The 21,281-nt window shown below is 41.1% G+C and overlaps 1 protein-coding gene across 8 annotated transcripts in view; it reads left to right on the top strand.

Moving 5' to 3' along the window:
• The first annotated feature begins 321 nt into the window (after positions 1-321).
• The window catches only part of STXBP5 (syntaxin binding protein 5), a 104,410-nt gene continuing 83,450 nt past the window's right edge, over positions 322-21,281 (top strand). For 4 of the 8 annotated variants that reach the window (XM_064708407.1, XM_064708410.1, XM_064708413.1 and 1 more), the window contains exons 1-3: positions 620-664; positions 908-1,285; positions 3,100-3,197. In XM_064708407.1, coding sequence (XP_064564477.1) covers positions 1,133-1,285; positions 3,100-3,197 — 251 coding nt within the window. In that variant the 5' untranslated portion in view covers positions 620-664; positions 908-1,132. Of the gene's footprint in view, positions 399-619; positions 665-907; positions 1,286-3,099; positions 3,198-21,281 lie in introns of those variants that run through there. The other 4 variants (XM_064708411.1, XM_064708412.1, XM_064708414.1 and 1 more) reach the window with 2 other exon arrangements.

Genomic DNA, 21,281 nt, shown 5'->3' on the forward strand with positions numbered 1-21,281 from the left:
TCAGGCTCCGGCTCCGCGCCAGCCCCGCCGCCCGGGACGGGGATCTCCCGCGTGAAGCCACGCGCGGGGCCCGGCTCCGCCGCAGCCGCCGAGCGCCTCCAGCGCCGCGCCGGCGGCAGGGACGGCGCTGACAGCGCTGCCCGCGGCAGCCTCTGCCCGCCACCACCTGTTACCTGCCGCCGCTCCGCCCCGCCGGAGCACAGCGCTCGGCCCGGCCGCCCCGCCGCGCCCCGCACGCCGTCCCGGCCCCCGCACGGCGCGGGGGGAGCGGCTCCGCCACATCCGGGCGCCGCCGCTCTCAGCGCGCATGAGCGGCCGCCCCGCCGCTACCGGGCCGGGAGCCGCGGTGCCGCCGCCGCCGCTCCTCCTCCCCGGGGCGCTGCGCTCCGCGTTGTCAGGCAAGGGGGAGCGACCGAGAGGCGGGGGAGGGTCCCTCCGCGGCAGGAGGAGGAGGAGGAGGAGGAGGAGGAGGATGATGATGGTTGTGGGGGCGGGCGGCGGCAGGCGCTGGCAGCAGCCGGGAGAAGCCCCGCTGGTGACTGGCTGGCGGCACACGCAGCTCTGAGGAGGAGGCGGAGGAGGCGGAGGGTGCCGAGCCGAGCCGCGGGGGGAGAGGCTGCGGCGGCGGGAGGGGACCGGCACACGCGCGCACGCACGCGGACGGGTGACAGCGGCGGGGGCCGTGCGGGGGGCGCGGAGCTCCGCGGGGCGGCGAGGCGCGGCAGCCCGCACAGCCCCGGCGGCAGCGGGAGGGAGGGAGGGAGGGGCGGCCGGGGCGGGGCCGGCTGGGCCCGGGGCGAGCCGCGTTCCCCGGCGGGCAGGGCGCGGGGCGGCCGCGGGCGGCGAGCGTGGGACCGGCGGTGGCGGCGCTCGGGGGGCTGACCGAGTCCTGTTTGCTTGGCTCCAGTCTCCGTCTGCGAGCCCGCGGGCCCCGATGAGAAGCGCCGCTGCGCTGCCGGACTGACGCCTCGCCGCCCTCGCCGCGGACGAGGAGGAGCGCGGCGCCCCCGGCCGCGGCCGCCCCTGCACCGCCCTCCCGGCGGGGGCTCGTCTGCCGCCTGCGGGGCGGGCGGCGCGGCCGTGACAGCGCGGCGGCGGGGCCGGGGCAGCGGGAGCGCCGCCGCCGAGGACCATGAGGAAATTTAACATCAGGAAGGTGCTGGACGGCCTGACGGCGGTCTCTGCCGTCGCCTCGGCGTCGTCCGCCGCGCAGCAGCAGCAGGCGGGGAACCGGGAGACCGAAATCCAGGAGACGCTCCAGTCCGAGCACTTCCAGCTCTGCAAGGTGAATGAATGCTGCAGCCCCGAGCCGGCGGGCGGCCGGGGAAGGGGGCGCGCCGCCGCGATGGGCGCTGCGGGCTTTGCTCCTCCGTGCCGACCTCGCCGAGCCTGCCCGCCGCTCCTGTTTACTTGTTTGGATTGATTATTTTCGGGGGCGAAGACGGGAAGAGAGCGGTGGGTGTAGCTGTACGGGTCTTGCTGGATTTCTTTAGTCATCTTTCTTGGAGAGTTTCGGGGTTTGTCGTCGTCTAGGCTCTTTCATGCGAGTAATCCTGACAGTGTTCACTAGGGCTTCGTAGAAAGAGTTGGATGGATGGGGGAAGGAGTGATACTTAGCTGTGGTGCAGATCTGATCATCGCGGCGTTTGAGTAGAAGCCTCTGCTAATGGGCCCGAAGGACAGGGACTCTGTCCCTCTGCATTATTTGGAAATCATTTATCCTGTTCCTTTATGCCTGAAAAAGGCTTTCGATGTTTGTGGTGGTGATGGTTTCACTGCAGTGTGTTGCCAAGTTGGTGATGCTGCTATTGCAAATCCTATCTAGAAACGAAGTTCCCGTTTATTTATTTGCTTGTGTGTGGTAGGATAACTGCAGCTTGTGTCTGCACGGTTCAGAAAATGATGCAGCGAATTAACCAGCAGCTGTATCAAGAGGAGTAAAAGCTGATTGGAATATCAATAGTCATTTTTATCTTTGCGGTGCACTCATGGCCTAACTTGACATCGATGAGCTTGTTTGGGGACTCTCCTTGGTTTTTTGTGTATTGCAGGCATTTCTGCTGCTTTCAGGAGTTGGTCATGAAGAATGTGGAGAAGAGCAGAGCTGTTGCCAGTTAGACTTTATTCAGTTGTGAAATGCAGAAAGTTGTGGGATATGCCTGCAACTTCAGTGAAGTACAAGGAGAATATCAGAAGCTTGCTGTGCATTTATGAGGTCATGAAACACCTCTTTAAACTAAAGCCTTAGAAATGGAAAAGTTGGCATTTGTATGGCTTAGGATGCGAGCATTTAGAGTGGAAGTAAGAGTAGGTGACACTTGTATTATGTTTTCAGTTCTGATTAATTGCAGCCTGAGAAGTTTTAATGGAGTTATTGCTTGGTCAATTACCAACTTAGTCTTGGCTAACCAAAAAAGCTAAATGTGCCAATAGCTCCATATTAAAAAAGAATCCCATGGTTGAGGGGATTTGACTTTGTTCATTGAAGTATTTTTTTGTTTGGTCAATTCTGGGGCTGCCTTTTCTATTTGAGGGAAGTAGAGGATGAGAGATTGATTCTGTCAAGCTCGAGTTGATATTTTTTTTTCTTTACTGAGCTGAGAGAGGTTGCACTGTCATGTTCGGTCTGTTGGATTGAAATTGAAGTGATTCTCAGAAAAGCATGTCAAGTAGTTTATAATAGTTCTGATGATAAGTCTGGCTTTGTTGTCAAACTTGCTAGGAACATCTCAGATTTTAATAGTTTAATGTCTTTGTTAGAGCTGAAAATAAGATTACTCAGGGAATGAAGTCGATGAGAAAATGAAATGCTGAGTTGATACAGTCTTTGTACAGAAGAAATGTAAGATTCAAATTAAGTTTTAGAAAGTCTGACTGTCTCTTGATGCTTGAAGATGAATGAGTAATTATGACTATAAAATCTTTTGTGACTGGTTCGTGTAAGGCAGGTGATTTTCTCAGTCTATGATTAAATTGCTTTGTAGTTCCTTTTTAAATTGTGATTAACATTGAATCCTCTTCTCTAACACATAGTCTTGATTCTGTTTGTTTTTGGTATCCTGCTTGGCCCATTGTTATTGCGCTGCTCTGACTTGTCAGACTGTACGCCACGGTTTCCCCTACCAACCTTCAGCCTTGGCATTTGATCCGGTTCAGAAAATACTGGCCATTGGGACTCAGACTGGAGCACTAAGGCTGTATCCTTTTGTGTTCTGAAGTGGATTTAGTGCACCTCACACAGGTGATGTCTTGATTCAGCTGCTGGAGCCATTCAGAAGTCTGGTGGGAGCCAGGTATGCAGGAGGGGAGTAAAGCAGCAAGCTCTCTCTGCTGTTGGTGGGTGGCTTGGTTGTTCTTTGTGTCAGTTTAAGTTGTGTAAATCATGTGAGGTACGGCTGCTCAGTTGCCATTATCTCAAGGTAATAGATAAATTTTGTAGAGGGTTACTAGGGTGCTGACAATTTACAGCAGCTGACTGCAAATCTAAAGAGAGACGTGGGCTGAGCTCTGTTGTGTTGTTCTGCTCTATCCTCTGGGGTTGAAACATTCTGTGCTGCTTGGTGAGGTGATGTTTGTTTGGTTGGGGTTTTTTTGTAGGGTTTTTGGTTGGGCTTTTTTTGGGTGGTGGGCTTGTTCTTAAGATAAACCTTGTCATGCTCTAGTGACCTGCTACTACTTCTGTGTTGCCAAATGAGGGTTTCAAGTGGGGGCAGTAAAAGGTGCAGGGATTGTATCTTGCTAAAGGCTTCCGAGTGACAGGGAGAAGCGGAATGAATTTGTGAAGTAAAGCACTAGCAACCCTGCTTCTTTTTGTTCACTAAAAAGTGAACTACCCATATGTTTATAGCCATATGGTACCACAGCCATATGCTACTATCCAAGCCATGTAACAACATATGTGTTTAAACTTTTACTTTTAAGAGAAGTGTCCTGTACAGTCTTTAATCCATGCTGCTGTTAGAACCTTTAATTGTCAGCATAAGAGAATGAATGGAATTCTTTGTGGTCCTGAAATGGACTGATTTGTAATCATTATGGGCAAGGCTTAGGCCATCTTGCTAGAGAAATTGACTTAGTCCTCTTTAAATTGTAGGTAAATCTAACAATTTCCTTTGGTGTTTATATTAGTCTCCAAGTAGACCTTTTTTGTTTCTTTCTGGTATATCACTACCCTGTCTATAAGGTTAATTGCCATAAGGGGGTTGGTTTTTAAAAGCTGAAAAACTAGAGCTGAAAAACTAGATTTCTATTATGAACTCTCCAGACTTCTTAACTCAAGAGCATGAGGAATAGGGGTAATAATGCAATGTTCTTAATGCTATATTTGAAACTACACTTAATTTAATAAATTTTCTTTTTTAAGAGGTTGTAAAGTTGACTTAAATGAAGAGTGAACTGTGTGTGGGTGGTATTAATTACTCTCATATTGGTAGAATAGATGAGAAAGCAAAAAGAGAGAAGTTAGAAGTTGGTTTGGAGGCAAAGAAGAGATCAAAATATACCTGTTTAGAGCTTACTTACCTGTAATTTTGGACAACATGGTGTTGCAGTTTGGGTAATGATGACTCAACAAAACCTGTTTCTGGGCACTCATCCATGGCTACACACACCTGTGAATTCTTGGAGTAGGAATTGCTTTCTAAATAATTGAGAGAGGTATTGCAATATTGTCTGGGGAGAAAGCGTTACTGTGAGAAAATGACAGAAAATGTGTTTTCTAAAGGAGGGGAAGAAGTTTCATGCAGAGGCTGAAATGTTAGTGCTCCTCTAACTTGATGAAGATAAATATGCTTCTTAGTACTTTGGTACAGCTCTTGGTTCTTGGAAGAGCTGGTTAAAAGCCCTCAGCTGACAGAGTTGCCCTGTAACCAGACAGCACTGCAGGATTTGCATCTCCTGTGATTACCTCCTCTTTGTGATGGAGGAATGCAGGCAGAAGGAATAGACTCAGACATATTCCCAATGTAAAAGCAGCCTCTTGCTTTCTGCTGGTTTGAGAAGAATGGGTCAGAGTGAGGCTTGCAAGAGGTGCTTATTTCATTCTATTGCTCAAAGATAGAGCCAACCCTCAGGATGCTTTGCTGCTAAGGTTTTTATGAATAATAAATTATGTGCAAGGGTTCATTAAAGTGGGATCCACTTACTCTTTAAAGCTGCAAAAGTGGTTTTAATTGAAATGAGGTGTGGACTAGAAAGACTGAGTGTCAGTAAAATGTTATTCATTGAAAAATCATGAAAGTGCAATAGAAGGCAGTCCTAATTTTCTTCTTTGTTCATATTGTGAGAGTATAGAAGTAAAGGAATGATAATGTCTCTTTCATTGCCTACCAGCAAATGGGAGGTGGGTATTAGTGGTTTCCTTGTGTCTTCAAGTATAGGTACACCTTTTAATGCTTTATTTTGCAAGTAGTCTGAGGAACGGGGAAACAAGTTTGGGGGTTTTTTTGGAAAGGGTATTAAAAGCAAAATATTCTTAAATCAAGGAGCAAGAACCTGTTTGAGATTCCATTAATATATGAGGAAAATAATGTTACAGTCCTGATTAGGCTCTGGACTATTTATCAGAGTCTTTCCAGAGGTTCTCTCTGTATTTGATCAATCTTGAAATTGGGTATTTTTAATTCCAAACCAGTATTGTTCAGAACAGGTTAATGTGAGGGGTTTTCTAAATCACACTTTTATTCTTCTTTATGAGGCCTCTGTAACCACTACTGGAGGAACAGAGTGACTTCTTATACACAAGTGCTAAATGTTTGCAGTACTGTTAAAATTATTTGTAAAAATAGAACTGAAGCTTTTTCTGAAGAATCAAAATCTGTAGTTACAAGTATGCTGCCAGTTAAATGACGTTGTCTTTTCTTTATGGATAAATATACTGGATATCTTTCTTAATGGATAAATATACTGAACATCAACACTGTATTGAATTCTCTAAATCCACAAATTGTAAAAATGCCCAAATTATGAGTGTCATGTTGCACTAATGGGATTTGAAGTAGAATTGCTACTCTGTTAATATTTTTTGCCTCTAGGCTGGATGGGTGTAGTTGGTAACATAGTATGCCAGAGGGGCAACTTTGCCATTCTACGCCCCTAAGCAGCAGTTGGTTGTAGATCCTGCAATTTCAAGTCCATAAAATACTAGGAAGAGACTGCATTTAAAATGTAAAACTTTAACCTTATGAGTCATGAAAGTTAGTTTGGGATTATTCACGGATGTAACTTGAGCAGTATATCCCTTGCATTCATTTTAAAAAACTTGATTAGTTACTAAGAAACATTTCTAATTCTTGTTTAGCTAGGAGATTTAAAACCAAGATGTTTGGAGGCAGACAGATCCTTAATTAGAGAAGTTTTTCCCCACCCCAAAAAGAACAGTTTTAGCTATTAATAACAAAAGTTCTGTTCTGTTCTCAGCTTATGAACATCAGCCTGGTTACTTTACTGTGTATAAGGCAAAGTTACAAAGTGAGTAGCTTAGTAGAGCAGAAACCTTGAGCAGCCTGATGTGACCCTCTTCCTGCCACTAGGATCTGTTAAAAACAGTTAAGCTGTTGGACTCTGTTTTTGCTGTTGCAAAGGAAATTGAGGGATGAGGTAGACACGTGGGCAGAAGCACTGTGCTGAGTGACATGAAATCTCAAATGGTTCCTCACGAGTAGCGGCACTCACCTGGACATGCTGGTCCAGTTGTTCCTCTGAGTTTGTGGTGTGGCTGGAGGATGCTTGTTCCAGCTGTTTGAGGTGTGTGAGTCTTGGCTGGCGGCCTGCTTCCTGTGTGGCAATTCTGCCTCAGGCTCCCTCTCATCTGTGCTGGATTTTTTGGATGTGATCCCCGCAGGGAACACTTGTACTCACTATTGATTTCAACTGCTATGGTCAGTGCAAGCTGCTGGTGGCCTCTGTTGTCACTGCAGGTCAGCATCTTTGGTTTTCTCCATACTTGGAGGCGTTTAGCTGCTGTTACCAGGGTGGCTCTCACCTCTTGATCCACTATCACGTCATGTGAGATATCAAGTAGCTAAAAATTTGGCTGTGCTTTGCTTCTTTTCTGTGCATACCTCAACCGTTACAGTATGACATACAATCTTGTCTTAAGAAAGTTTTGTGCATAATTGGCTGTGCTTTGTTTTCCCAGCAGGTATCAAAACCTTCTAATGAGCTAGAGTTCAGTTTATCTGCTCAAGGTTTAACTTGGTGTAATCAGTTAGACTTTACCCTGTGACGTGCTGACAGTGCTCGGTGCCATAAGTAACAGCCCTGCTCCTGTGCTCTTCATTGCTTCTGCTCTTCTGTTCAGAAGGCCCCCTGCAAGCCTAATGTGATCTGAGCAGGGGGGTGTGTAAACTCTGAAGAGGCTAGAGGAAGATGTGATGAGCTTTTTCAGGATTTTTTTTTTGCCTTTAAGATGGTGTTTCCTCAGAAGTTTTAAGTTCAGGGCCCTGTACAATTAATAATAATAGTCAGCTGAACTTTTTTATTTGCTTTTATAAGGTAGAATAATCTTTGAAGCTAAAGCAGAAATATTGAATGAATTCTCCTGATCCCTGCTGTTAAACTGCTCCATCTTAAGCAAGTTTCTTCATTTTTCTGCACCTAATTTTTTCTATAGCAAAACCAGGACAGTATATTAAATTAGATGTTTTGTGATAATCTTCCAACAAAAATACAATATCTGCTGGTGTTTTGTGCCTTAAAAATATGCATTTATAGCATAAAGTTCAGCCTCTTGATAGAATGAGTTCTAGAAAGGAAGACCATTTTCACTAGAAATAATTGAAAATGAAGGGAATACCTGTAAGAGTAATTGTTGTACCTTCCACACACTCTAAATTGTGCTTCTGACTCTTTATGCCCAAGCAGAATAGGTTATTTAATTAAAGTTTGGCTTTTTTTTTTTTCCCTCTTGCAAACCAAGTTCACAGGAAGGAGAAAAAATAGATTGTTCATCATTCCATCATTAAAAACCTGAAGATTCCAATTGTCCTGAATATCAGTATCTGTTAATTTCCCCACAGTGTTTTCAGCACTAAAAGATGAGTTATACAAGCAAATAGCTGAAGTTTTTATGTGTTTGGGGTGTATAAAGCTTGTTTTCTGTGATTTCCATTCTCCAGCCTTTTTGAGAGCTCACTTTTTTTTTTTTTTTTTTTTTTTTTTTTTTTTTTTTTTTTTTTTTTTAAATCAAAATAGCTCAAAGCCCTGGGCATGTGGTTCTATGCAGTCAGTTTCTGATGAAGTGCTTGTTGCAGCATCTGGGTAGCTTTGCTGTAGATATATACTACAAAATTCAAGCAATTTGGTAAATTCTCTGAAGCTCTAACAAAACAGCATTTCCAAGTTGTGGTGTGATTATAGCCATTAAAATTATTTCTCCTTTGGATCATTCAGACTTTGCAAGGCAGTCTGGCTGATTATGTTCCTTATGGAAATACCAGCTTGAGATATTTGTATGTTGGGGTTTTTGCTTTTTTGTGTATTTTTTACTGAAGTAGTTCTGTACTTGCTCTTGTCTGTAGTAGCTCGACACTGGCAGAAGAACAGTGGCTGGAGTTGTTTAGAGTATGCAAAGATTTCAGTTTTTTAAACAGAGCATCCAACTGATGTTGGCACGTCTTCAAGTGAACCAGATGAAGCTGGGTGATCCTTTCTGACCTAAATTACTCTGTAATTCTGTTGATTCTGTGAACACACCAAATTTGAGCTAAACTACTCTTTTGTGGATGGTCAGAGTCTTTTGGCATTTGTACACTGAAGAAAATGGTCTCAGCCCTTGTCACTGGTGTTCTGGACTTTGAATAAATATGCCTGTTTTGGGAGGAGTACTTTGGAAAGCTATGAAAAATATTGCAGTAGTGTCATGTCAGAGACACACTGATTATTTATTATTACAAAAATTTTTATTGTCTACCTTGCCACTCAGTTCACACAGAGTAGTTCAAACAAGAAAACTGCTTTGCTCAAACCATATGTTAATCTTGTCACATTTCTGTTTCTTTTAACACTACTGCATTTCTTGTCATATCATCCAGCACTTTGTTCACGTGGCTATTGTTATCTTAGTGAAAAATTCCCATCCTCTTAATGAAGAAAAACAGCTACTTTTGGGTATTCTGAAATGAAATAGGGCAAAAATGGCATGGTGAGGATTTTTTATTTTATTTTAGGTTTATTTTATGTTTTTTTTATTTTTTATTTTTCCATCACCTGAAAGTGCATGGAATTAAAACAACTGAGTCCTACACAGAGAAAGCTTTGACTGAATTCTTTATAATGAATAGGATGGTGTTGTTTTTAAATCAGTGGTTTTACTTGTTGAGAAACTTACTGCGCTGGTTTTGGCTGGAGTAAAGTTAGTTTTCTTCACAGTAGCTGGTACGAGGCTGTGTTTTGGATTTCTGCTGGAAACAGTTGTGATAATGTGGGGATGTTTTCCTTATTGCTGAGCAGGGTTTTTACAGAGCCAAGGCCTTTTCTGCCTCTCACCCCACCCTACCAATGAGCAGCCTGGGTGTGCACAAGTAGCTGGGAGGGGGCACAGCCCAGGACAGCTGACCCAAGGGATATTCTATGCCATATGGTGTCAATCTCAGGATATAAAGCTGGAAGAAAAAGGGGGACAGGGTGTTTCAAGTGGTGGCATTACTCTTCCCAAGTCAGTGTTACGCATGAGGGAGCTCTGCTTTCCTGGAGGCAGCTCCAGCCCACCCACGGGAAACAGTGAATGAATTCCTTGTTTTGCCTTGCTTGTGTGCAGGGTGAGTTTTGCTTTGTCCATTAAACATTCTTTATCTCGAACTGTGAATTTTCTCCCTCTTCCAGATTTTCTTCCCCATCTCACCAGAGGCAGTGAGCAAGTGTCTGTGTCGAGCCCAGTTGCTAGATGGGGTTAAACTGCAACAATCCTTTATGACACTCAATGTGCAGCTCAAAGGATTTGAGATAATGACAAGTTTGACTGGAATGTGCTAGATTGAATGTATAGCTGTAATTGCTGATTAGCTATTAATTGGCAGGTGCTTGTCAGGAGCCTTGCTTGCCTGACTGTACATGGGAGTCCAGTGCTCATTAGTGGCTGGTTTTTGCCCTCCCTGCTGCTGCGCTGCTTTATCAGCTGGCTGTGCTGTGCCTGGGAGCACTGTGATAAAGCAGCAGGGATGTGCCGGGCTGGCAGTGCCCAGGGACTCGCTGTGTGTCCGTCCTGCTGGCCTGGGCTGGCTGGGGCTGTGCTGGGAACTGCACTCCAAGGGACCCATGGATGGCTCCACGTGGGAGCAGCTGGATGTGTGTCAGTCAGGACAATCTGGAAGTGGCTGTGGCTGTGTCAGTGCAGCAGCAGCAGGAACCTCTGAAGGGACGGAGGCCCAGGGATAAGGCTGTGCTGCTGCTGCAGGTGGATACTGACACATCAGTGCCTGTGGATAAATCCATGCTGGAGCACCTGAAAGCGTTTGGCCATGGATAATCCCACATGAGAGCAGGTGCTCCCCTGGAAGGACTGCAGCCATGGGTAAAGCCATGACAGAGCAGGTTTATTCCTGAAGGGGCTGTCAGTAAGGCCATGCTGTAGCAACTGTGGCTGTGGGGAAGCAGCAGGTCTTTCACTGGGAGCATTATTACATATACTTTAATTCTACTAATGCAACTTCTAGTAGTAATTCCTTTTGCTCAAGAATACTTGAAGTATAGCTGTATTAAAACTCATACTATAATCTAAAAAAAAAATTATGATTTAACCTTCCCTCTAGGTATTTTTCTGACAGAGCAGAAACTTAATGGATATAGCCTTGGAGCTTCAAACTTGCTGGGTCATGGTGAACGTGGGGAAAGAAATATTTGGACAGCAAGCAAGCAAAGTTTGTAAGGCTGCAGGTTGCTGTAGCATTAGCATAGATTGTTTCCTTGTATCACTTTGTTATTTGTGAAACGCTGGGGTGGTATATGGATTGTGCCACCTGATGAGGTTAGGCTGAACTAAAGAGGAAATTGGATGGCTGGAGCCAGGCTTAGGCTTTCAGACTTGTGATACACTGCTCAATTCACTTCGATCTTAATTTGGCATTTTACTAGGTTTATGCTTTCTTGATCACTGTGGAATGGCTTTTAGAACTGAAGTAGCATTATTGCTGTGGGAGATGACCACTTTTAGTCAAGTCACATCTGGAAGAGTAGAATCAGCTTAAGATTTGAGATGTGATAAAGAAAGCATGAAGGCACAAATCAATGTTGCAAACCCTTCCTAACAAAACTTTGTTTGGCAGAAATTTTGTAACTGCATTAGACTTCTAATTGTCCAGGTCCTTTTGTTGCACAATAATTTTAAGGTGACTAAGTTGGCTTATCTATGTAGAAACTCAGTGAGAAACAGAATAAAACCTGCAAATTATTACATTCAATATGAAGATAAACAGAACTGCAGGAAATGGAATTTTGGGAGCAGTTCGCTTTGCCCTTGATCTTAGCTATCTGGTGATGGTTTTACATTTTGAAAAATATTGGGGTACCTAATAGTTTTGAGAGAGTTAATACTGTGGTAGATCTTTAATCTTTTGGGTCTTCCCTCTTCCTCTTCCTGCTCTCAATATGCCTATCTTAAAGTGCACCATCAAACTTATCATTGGTTGTTTTTGAAAAATTGTGGTTCGTGATCCTGCGAAGTTCATCTCGTTAAGTAGACAAGATTCTGCTTTCCCAGAGATGCAGTTCTTTAACATGTAGTAATTTGTAATTTGTCTGTCAGCCTGAGGAATAGGTGTGTGTTACTTTTGAGGCAAAACTGCATTGCTTACCCACTGCCTGTGTGCTGTCTGCCAGCAGCTTTTGGTGTTCCCTTGTTTTGCTGACCCGTAAGTTTCAGTTGTGGTATAGTAATTGGTACTTAATGCCAGTCAAGTGCAGCCTCTTAGAATTCCTGATAACTCAGTGACCCCATTCATGTCAACGCTTCTATCATAGGCACTTGGTAATTGTGCAGCTTACATGTTTATCAAAGGAAGCACTCCAAGTTACCACCACTGTTGGCTCTCAGTGCAAATACAGGTGAAGATCTAAAGACATAATTTAAATCTCTGTCAGTGGTATTTGTATCACTGAATTTAGACACATTAAAATAATGAAGGTCTTGGAAACAGCTGAAACAGAAATATTTCGGAAGAGAGGAGTGGTACAGTGGTATAATGCCTTATTTAGTAAATTTCTAAAATATGTAGCAGCTCTATCAGCCTCTGGGGACTCATACAGAATCCTGACTCCTTGTGATTTTTACAATGTATTTATGAAATTACTTTTTCTGTGGCTGTTGTTGTGTTCTGCAACAATGATGTTCAGTTTAAGACTGACGCAAACAAGAACCATTTTGTCTTCCACTTAAAAATCTCTCATTTTAAGAAATTCTAAAACTGGCTTTGTGTCAAGATCTGCACAACTGGATGACATCCTTGGTCTGTGTACTACTTATTTTAACTTATTCACTTTGTGCAATGATTCAGTGTATTTTGAATCCCTAAGCTTTGCTTAAACAAAAAAATGTAGTTATTGATGGTGCTTGTATTGAGGCAACTCTGTCAATTCCTGAATTAAGATTGATTTTTAATACTGTATTAGTAAAAATTTTTTTGAGTATCAGGAGTAGGTCATGCATAGTCTTTCATCCATAGTTTTAGTATTCTTAATCCTAAGATTAAGTAGTTCTAATCTTACAGATTTTTACTTGAGAGTTTTGAGATTTTTTTTATTTTTTATTTTTCAGTTACTTAATGCATCCCCCCCTGCTCAAACAGACCCTGCTAGATTACATGACTCAGGATTGTGTCCAAATGGCTTCTTCAAAACATAAACCCAGAAGTTTTTGTAATAATAATGATGCAGATTTTGTAATACTTGAAAAAGGGCAGTCCAAAGTGTTGCAGTTTTCCAAATCAATTATTTGATTGCTGTTGTACAGAGAGAAGTTTACAGCTTGATAGAAGTAATTAAAGGTTACTGTATTTGCCAGTTTTGCTAAATGTCTAGATTTTGTTTTATAAACAACTTTAAAAGGTAGTAACAAAACCTGATTTATGTTTAGGAAACCTGAAGCTTAATTTTCTTCTAGATTTGACATAATAATAGTTCACAGTAAGTCTTTAGCCTGTCCTCCTCAAACCACACAGTGCTCTTTCAAGCAGTGCTGGTGGAGAGTGGAGGCTAAGTTCTCCACCAAGAAGGCTAAAGATCAAACTCACCCTTTTCTGAGCTGTCTCTCACAGATTCTCCAAGAATTAATTGTTATTTCCTGCTTTATATTCTCATGTAAACTCCACAGGAGTTTAGCTTTGGAACTTTGTAAGCCAGGGAATTAAAGAGAGGGTGCGGATCCAAATGAAGCAATATGTTTGTACTTCTGCTTAGTGAGCTATTATTTTATTTTGTGTGATTCATATTATTTAAGTAGGGGTTTGTATTTTTTTAATCTCTTGAAGCTGCTGTCTGGCTTGTACTCTGTATGTGTACAAGTAACCTTATTAGATTTTTGGTTCACATAATAATGATAAATGTATCTCTTCAAGAGTAGCCAACTAAAGAGGTAATCCAGCTGGTGTCCAATGTTTTTGATAACAGTTTCTACTATGGGCCCTCCCTCTTTCCCAGCTAGTAACAATGATTCCTAGTCAGCAGCAGCAGATGGACCTATTTGTATTTTCCCACTTGCTCATTAGGGAAAAAGATGGAATGCTAATTTTTTTTTTGTGATCACTTAATGTTCAATTAATAGTTTTAGCGTGCCTTAGTTTTTTAGCATATGCTCTATCCAGTCATACTACCTTGTTAAACAGAGCAGATGTTCGTCTTCACAGTTGAAAAACATTCTTAACTGGACTTTGTAATGTTGATGTTAGAGGTACAGTTACTGAGCTTTAGTGATGCTTATGAATATGGAGAATGGGCTGCAAAACAATAACTTGCCTGGTGTTCCCTTTTATATGTGTTCCAAATCTGTGTAATAAACTGATGCAGTAAGATTACCTCCACAGCCAGCCCTAAATGTCAGATAAAAAGGAAAGTCACAAAAACCCCCCAAACTGGCATGGTGTATATCCCCTCATTCTTGAAATAAGAAGGTGGAAAATACAGCCTTTTTGAAAATCCTGGTGAGTTACTAACAGGGATGGAGAGAGATCAGGTAGCCTACATGTCAAAAGCAATGTTAGTAATTGCTTGTTAGTAATGTCCCCATGTTTTCATAAGAGCTGTTTGTCAAAGGAAATAGAGTTCAAGTAGCCACTGACAAAGAATGCTACCATTTTCTTAAACCTTTGTGCTTCTCTATCTTTAAAAAAACCTAAACAGGGGTATAGGTCCACATTTTTTTTTTTCAATTACCCTCAATATATATGGCTGCCTGGGATATGACAGCTATACCTGTTTTCTTACAGACTTGGTCCATGGAAGTATTGCAAATATAGTCTCAGTTATGTTAATAGTCAAAGGGTTAGTAGAAAAAAAAAAAAGGGAGGGGGGGAATTTGATTTATACATATTTTAGAGGAGAGGCAGCAGGAGTTAACTTGTACAATCCTATTCCTTACCTGAGTAGCAAAGGACAAAAACGACATTTGAACTCTGGCAGTTTAAAAGAATTTTTTTCCCATATGAATGCTCTGCCAATAATTTCCAGATCAAATAAATGGTGTACTGGATTTAAGAAATAAATTTAAAAAAAAAAAAAAAGGTAAGGAGGAAGTGGCATTTTTGCTACTTATTGCCAACTTGACTGACTTTTGATGATCTGTTCCTTATGTTGGCACTTCCCAGTGAGAGAAGGAGCACATCAAATGATGCTGACAGTGAAGTTTGATTTCGAAATATTTAGAAAGTGCAATTTTATATCTTAGCATATGACCAGAAGCACATCTTCATTTCAACTCAGTACTTCATGTTATCATCATTTTTGGGACAGAATTTATTTTCTTTCTGGTTTGTTAGTAAGGAAACACCTTTGCTACTAAAGCTGAAAATTGAGATGCCTGAACAGTTGATGAAAAGGTATCGATGCTATGGTAAAAAGTAAAAAGCCAGGACTGTTGCAGTGGTGAGTTTATCAAGGAAGCTGTTGTGCAGACGGGAGTGCCATGTTCACGCTGCCATCTGAGGATGTTCTCTGCCTTCAGTTCTTTGTCTGCGGCGGAAGATACTGTTGCAATTCCAACACAGGCTGGGCAAGATCAGAAAACAATGCCCTTGAGTAAGTTTTAAAGGAGAAATGCTACTCTGTGCTGTTTCTAAGCGGTCACAGTGTGCTGCCAGAGTAATTGTAACCAATTTGACAAAGAAGATACTGCTAATGCTTGCTATTTTCATATACCGAGTAATGGACTGGCATTTCTAGAAGTGTAATCTCACTTGCTGTAGAAAGACTCATACAAAGAGGCTATTCTTGCAAAATATTTCTGAAAACATATCTCATGTCAAACTTGAATTATGCAGGCTTTGAGTGCAATACAGGTGAAATATTTAAAAGCATAATTTGAAAGCTTTTTCCACACAGTTCATTCTACAAAAATACCACCCTAAAAGTTTCAGAATACCAGAGAATTTGCTGCCTGTCTTTATTTGCTGTAGTACAGACAATAATTGTAAATTATACAACTGTAGGTAATTTGGGAGAAATTCACATATGATGAAATTAAACTCAGTTGTGCATACTTGTTAGCATTGTCTTAGTGTTTTAATGGACAATATGTAAAGATGATCAGTGTAAGTGAATTCTGTATGAATGATACTGAACTACTATAAATATGTAATTTTCAACTTCTAACAAGAAATTTTAAATATATTTAGTAGTCTGAGTATCTTAGCTCAGTGCTGCTCACAGCTATTATTTGGTATATTAGATCTCTGGCTGTCTATTTTTTTTTAATAGCTACTAATAAATGCCATTCAGTGTGCTAATTTTCTTGATATTTGACTGGAATACTGGAATGTATCAGTCAGTCACAGGGGTTTTTAGTAAAATAGGTTTAATCCTGGATTTTTTCAACAGGCCACTTATTAATAGTTTTTCCTTTATTTTTATTCATGAAGATTTTATTGTTTCTTTTATAGTTGCTGTTTTTTCTTATTATAAATTTTTGGGTAATAGAAATAATTTCTACTTTTCCTTTAAAATCTTATCTTTAAATTTTTCAGCTTCTCTATATGACTGGTTTCTTTTTCTCAGAAAATAATTCTTAATAATACTTATCTAAGTTTTTCAAGAGTTCTTTATAGTATAGCGCTTTTTCTGGTAGAATTAATTGTAGCCCTTGTCCATGAATAGTTTCTAGGAATGTAACTATTCTACATCTCTGGTGATCTGGGGTGAATGATTTAACTCTTTCCTCTTCTCTGCTTCTAGATGATTGAGTTTGTGCCTGGATGTGGTTTGTGAGGAGGGGTGAGGCTTGATGGTGTTGAAATGTTTTTATCCTGACTCTGAAGTCTTGTACCTGACTGAATTTTAAGACTGCTAGTTCTCTGCAGACCCACCAAGTTTAGGATGTTGAGCAGACTGAGTGTGTGTGTCTGAAAAATGAGTAGTATTCAGACTTTGGGTTGCTGTGCCTAAAATGTATCAATTGGGAACTTTTACAGTCCTTTGTTGCAAAAGAAGTAGAGATGCTTTGCAGGTGAAACACTTTCAGATTTGTAACGCTTCAAAGAACTAAAGTAAATCTCCATGCAGTTAGCCAGAAAAGGTTCCTTAGGTTTTTCTCTGAATACATATGTGACTTGAATTTTGTTCTGGTGGAGTTCTTTATCATCAGGAAGTCTAATGCTCTTTTTGATTTTTTTATATATTTTTTTTTTAATTCACACAGAGCTATTGGACACTGTAAATATACTATGAGATTATTTGTTCCTGTTTCATTGCCAATCTGCCATGCTGGCATTTGAAAGAAGTAGTAAACTTTAAACAGTACCTTGTAAAGGTAGTATTTATTCTCTTCAAACTTTTCTAGTGAAATCTTGGAAACAGTAGTTTTCTCCCATGTTTTTTGTTTTGTTTTTTTTTTCTAGTGAATGTTTGAGGAGCACCACAGGTGACTTGTCTGACATGTACCAGCTCAGATGTTCCAGTTTACAGTTCCAGTTTACAGCTTCTAGGATATTGTAGCTGACTGACAACTACATGTTTTCCTCTCAGATTTTTGATGGAAGGTGTTATAGAAGTGAACTTCCAAAATGAATTAATTTAATTTTCTCTATTGCTGAGTAGAAAAAGGTATCTGACACTCAAAACACTGAACACTGAACTACATTGCATAAATGGAGGTTCTGACTCAAAGCTGGTCTGAATTGATGGGGCTACAATGCCACATTAATTTTAATGATCTGGATTTGGTGCTTAGAAGCTGTCTTGAGGTTGGATGAAGGGTCCTGTTCCAGGCAGTGCTTTTCTTTTGTCTGAGCCCTTGGATATTTTCATGTTATGGCATTTCTGAATTGCCCTTTTTCACAGCTGGAAGCTTCCATAGAAAAGGTAGGAAACCCTGTCTGTTTGACATTTGTAACTACAGGCTTTAACATTAAAACCTGTAAAGCTCTGTGGTGATAGTCTGCCTCAAACAGCAAGTGATTTTCTTTTTCATTTTAAATTTTCTGTATGGGATAGTACTGTGACTAGTGGTGATGATCAAGGTTACTTTTTTGGAATATGCATAATTGGGAGGTTTTATATTTTAACTGAACAGCAGCCATTTCACTTTCTTGTAAGTGATTCTTGTGCAAATATGTTGCTGAAGATTCCAGTGAGACCCAAATTACTTGAAAAAAGAGTTAAAACTTAGTTTTGTACTTTAACAACAGTCACTTTGTAGGCAATAATTTTGAGGAATCTGGCTGTATTCTTCTTCTAGCACATCTCTGTGCAGACTTGCTCTTTACATTGCCATTTCTTTACCATAGTAAAAAGAGTGAGAGGAACATTGGAAATGTGAATGTGTTCTCTTGGCATTTGGCAGGCAGGGTGGTAGTGAAGGAGATGGAAGTGCTTTGTGGAAAAGAAAAGCTCTACTGTTTCTCCAGCTTTTCCTTTACTACTCAGAAAGTGTACATAAATGCTCAAATTTCTTTACAAAACCAAAGCCCTGAACCTTTCCTTTCTCCTTTTCAATCAGAGATCTAACTATAAACCTTCAGTGCTTGAATTTTTAATTGAGATTGTCTTATGATGCAGAAATATTGCTAGATATTTCTGTTAAGGTGCAGGATTGTGGAAACAAAAGTTCTGAGCAGCATCAGTAGCACCTCTGTGTCTTTGAGGGGCTTGAAGCAACAATATGGCACTTCTTTAAGTTCCTTTGAAACTGGAATGGTTTCAGTTATGTGAAGTGAATTGTAATATATGGGCATCTATAATTTTGGATACTTTCATCTAGAGGAAAGACATTTTCACTGTGAAATGTGCTGCCATATGACTCAGTCTTGTAGTAGTATTACATGTCTGTTGTAACTCTTGAAGTGCTTCCTGTGACTGAACAGAGCCTGTATTTTAGGACATTGAGGTAATGCTTTGGATGGGATATGGGCCTAATCTGGCTTTCCCCTTCCTCCCTTTCCATCTTCTTTTCTCCACTCTTTTCAGCTTCATATTTTCATGAAATTTATGGCAAAGTATTATCTGAAGATTTCTTTTCCTTCAGTCAAAGTTGATTGAAATAACTCTTCAGACTCAGATTAATTGTTTGTTCTGCTAGTAAACCAATCATTCTTGTAATATCAGGGCAGATAAGCACTGCCTGAAATATCAGACATCACTTGGAATCTGACAAGCCCTGGAGTAAAGTGAATTAGAGATGGGGAGATTCTCCAAAGTCTCAGAAAAAAATCACTGAGGCTACAGTTGCAAGGTAATACCTTCCTCCATCTTGTAGTTAAAGCATCTGCTAGGAAAAACTGCAAGAAAGATGTGCAGGAGAAGTACCTTGGACTGTGCTTTTTCTGTTGATAATCTGTTTTTCTGTTTTCCATCTTGTTGTAGTCTTAAACTGGGCCTTGGGTTCTTGGAGATCCCATAACACTGTTTGAATTATCCACTTTCCAGCACTAAGAAAAACCCTTGGGATTGTGAAACTCACAGCCTGTGCAAAACAGTAGCTCTGTGTTTGTGCTCCTGTGGGAGCTCCTGAGCACTGCCCAGTGCTGTTTTTCTTGGGGCTAAGGAAAGGACCCATCTGAGTCTTCAAGTACACTGAGAAAGAAGCAAACTGCAGGATCTAATCTGGCATCTGCAACAAATTTTAAGAGTTAAGATGGAATAGGTAGGGTTATTTTTAGGGCTACACTTACAACTTAATCATATTGAAGACACATGTTGTAATGCCAATTTTTAAAATCTGGCAATTTAAGTTTTGTTAGTGACCAGTTATCTTTTTGACACTTAAAAAAATCAGGCTGAATAATGCAAAACATTTACAATTGATCTTGAGCTAGTGCATTCAATTTTAAAAATAAATTACCATCATGGATTTGAGGAGATGTGAATTAAGGTTGCATAAGCAACTTCTAGGGACAATGTCAACCTTTTAATATTATGTGTCAAATTGGATTTCTGGTAAATACAAACCATAAAAATATTACTTTTTGCAACACTGGTATGCAGCCATTTTTGTGGTGTGAACTGGAGCTCTGTATAATAACAGAAATGCCTCATCAAAATAGCTAAGTAAAATTACAACTATTTCCACAAAACAATGATTTCTTTTAATGCTTTGGCATGTATTTTTCCATGTTCTATGAAACACATGAAAAAATGCAAGGCACTCTAATGAGGGAGCATTGTTTTTTGTATAGTTAAAATAAGAGTTTGAGCTCCATGGTACCCCTTGTTTATTCAAGGACATAGTTTCCTCTCTTGATTTTTGTGGAATGGTGCCATCTACTGAATTTTTGGAATTGTACCTTGGTTTTCATTTGTGGTGGTAATTTTGAGCAAACCCATAAAATGGTCACTACTAATTTGATAGCAGTGAAATAGCAAGTTTCTCAGTCCTCTGGTGATATGCAAAACTAAAAATTGTGCTGAAGTGGAACCTGAGGAGGCTTAAGCTAAGATAAAGTGAAAAACACTGTCTTAGAATTACAAAATACTTAAAGTAGCAATTAAAGGATGTCTGTGATTGCTCTCACTTGAGGCTAATTTTAACAATTTTTTAGTGTCATTTTGAATGAGAATGTTTAAGAAGGCTTTACTCTTTTGAGCAGACGAGGGAAATTTTGTCCCAAGACCCATTTATTTAATTATGTTTGAATTACTAGCATTTGGAGGCTGCTAGCTGAAATACTTAAAAAGCAATAGCAGCTTTTTTGTGAAGCTGTGCCTGTGAACATCATGTGGGGTAGTTGGAAGGTCTTTCAGCGTGTCTGTCCCCAGGCTAATAGCTGAAAGACTGCTATGAGTCTGGGGACAGGTTGTCATATCAATTTGGCACAGACAGAAGAGGTAAACTTGTACCTGCCACCTGGATTTGGGATCTAGGTTTCTCCAACTTGCCTATGCCATGGAAGTGTTGGTATTTCTAATCCTTGATCTGCTTAGTGCTTCAACAAATGTCATTGCTGGTAACTACTTCAAAAAGCTGTGTAAGCAGAAACATGGTATACCTGTGTCGCTGTATTGATAAAACTTCCAGTGATTAAACTTTCTTCAGAAGAATGTTTGGAAGAAATTTTTTCCCTCATTAATACAACGCAAAGTGGTGTGGGAAGTAGAAGGGTAGATTAAACCTCAACCCCAAGCTGAGTGTTAAAGAACTGTGTCCAAAGGAAGGAGCTGATATCAGTACTGAGAGAGAAACTACAGCAAAGTCTGGGGGAGAAATTGATAGATGTGACCAACTTTTAATTTGAGATCTTCTTTAAGACCTCGTCCTATGCCTAGGTCCCCTGCTTTTCCTGCTGCCTTTATCAAAGCAAGTGAGTAAAAGCAGCTGCATGAAGAGTGATAACAGTACCTGCGGTCTGATTCTAAATGACCCCTAATGGTGTAAAGGGTTAATGAGGTGCTGGTAAAATCAGCTCAGGAGACTACACTCACTGCTATGAAATGTGTGGGGAGGGGATTAGAGCATGGGCTTGTGTGTGAACAAAGTTGAGATGGAATGACTGATGGTTGCAGTTGGTCTTCTGTCCCTTCTATCCAGTGGTTGGTGATTTGGAAATAACTGAAGAGACTTTGCCTGTCAGACAAGAGTCAAGGGAACTATTCTAGATCATGCTGTATGAATGAAGAGATTTCTGGACCTAGCAAAATGCTTTACAGTC

The sequence above is a fragment of the Zonotrichia leucophrys genome, chromosome 3 (assembly GCF_028769735.1).
Source record: "Zonotrichia leucophrys gambelii isolate GWCS_2022_RI chromosome 3, RI_Zleu_2.0, whole genome shotgun sequence".
Classification (NCBI taxonomy): Eukaryota; Metazoa; Chordata; class Aves; order Passeriformes; family Passerellidae; genus Zonotrichia; species Zonotrichia leucophrys.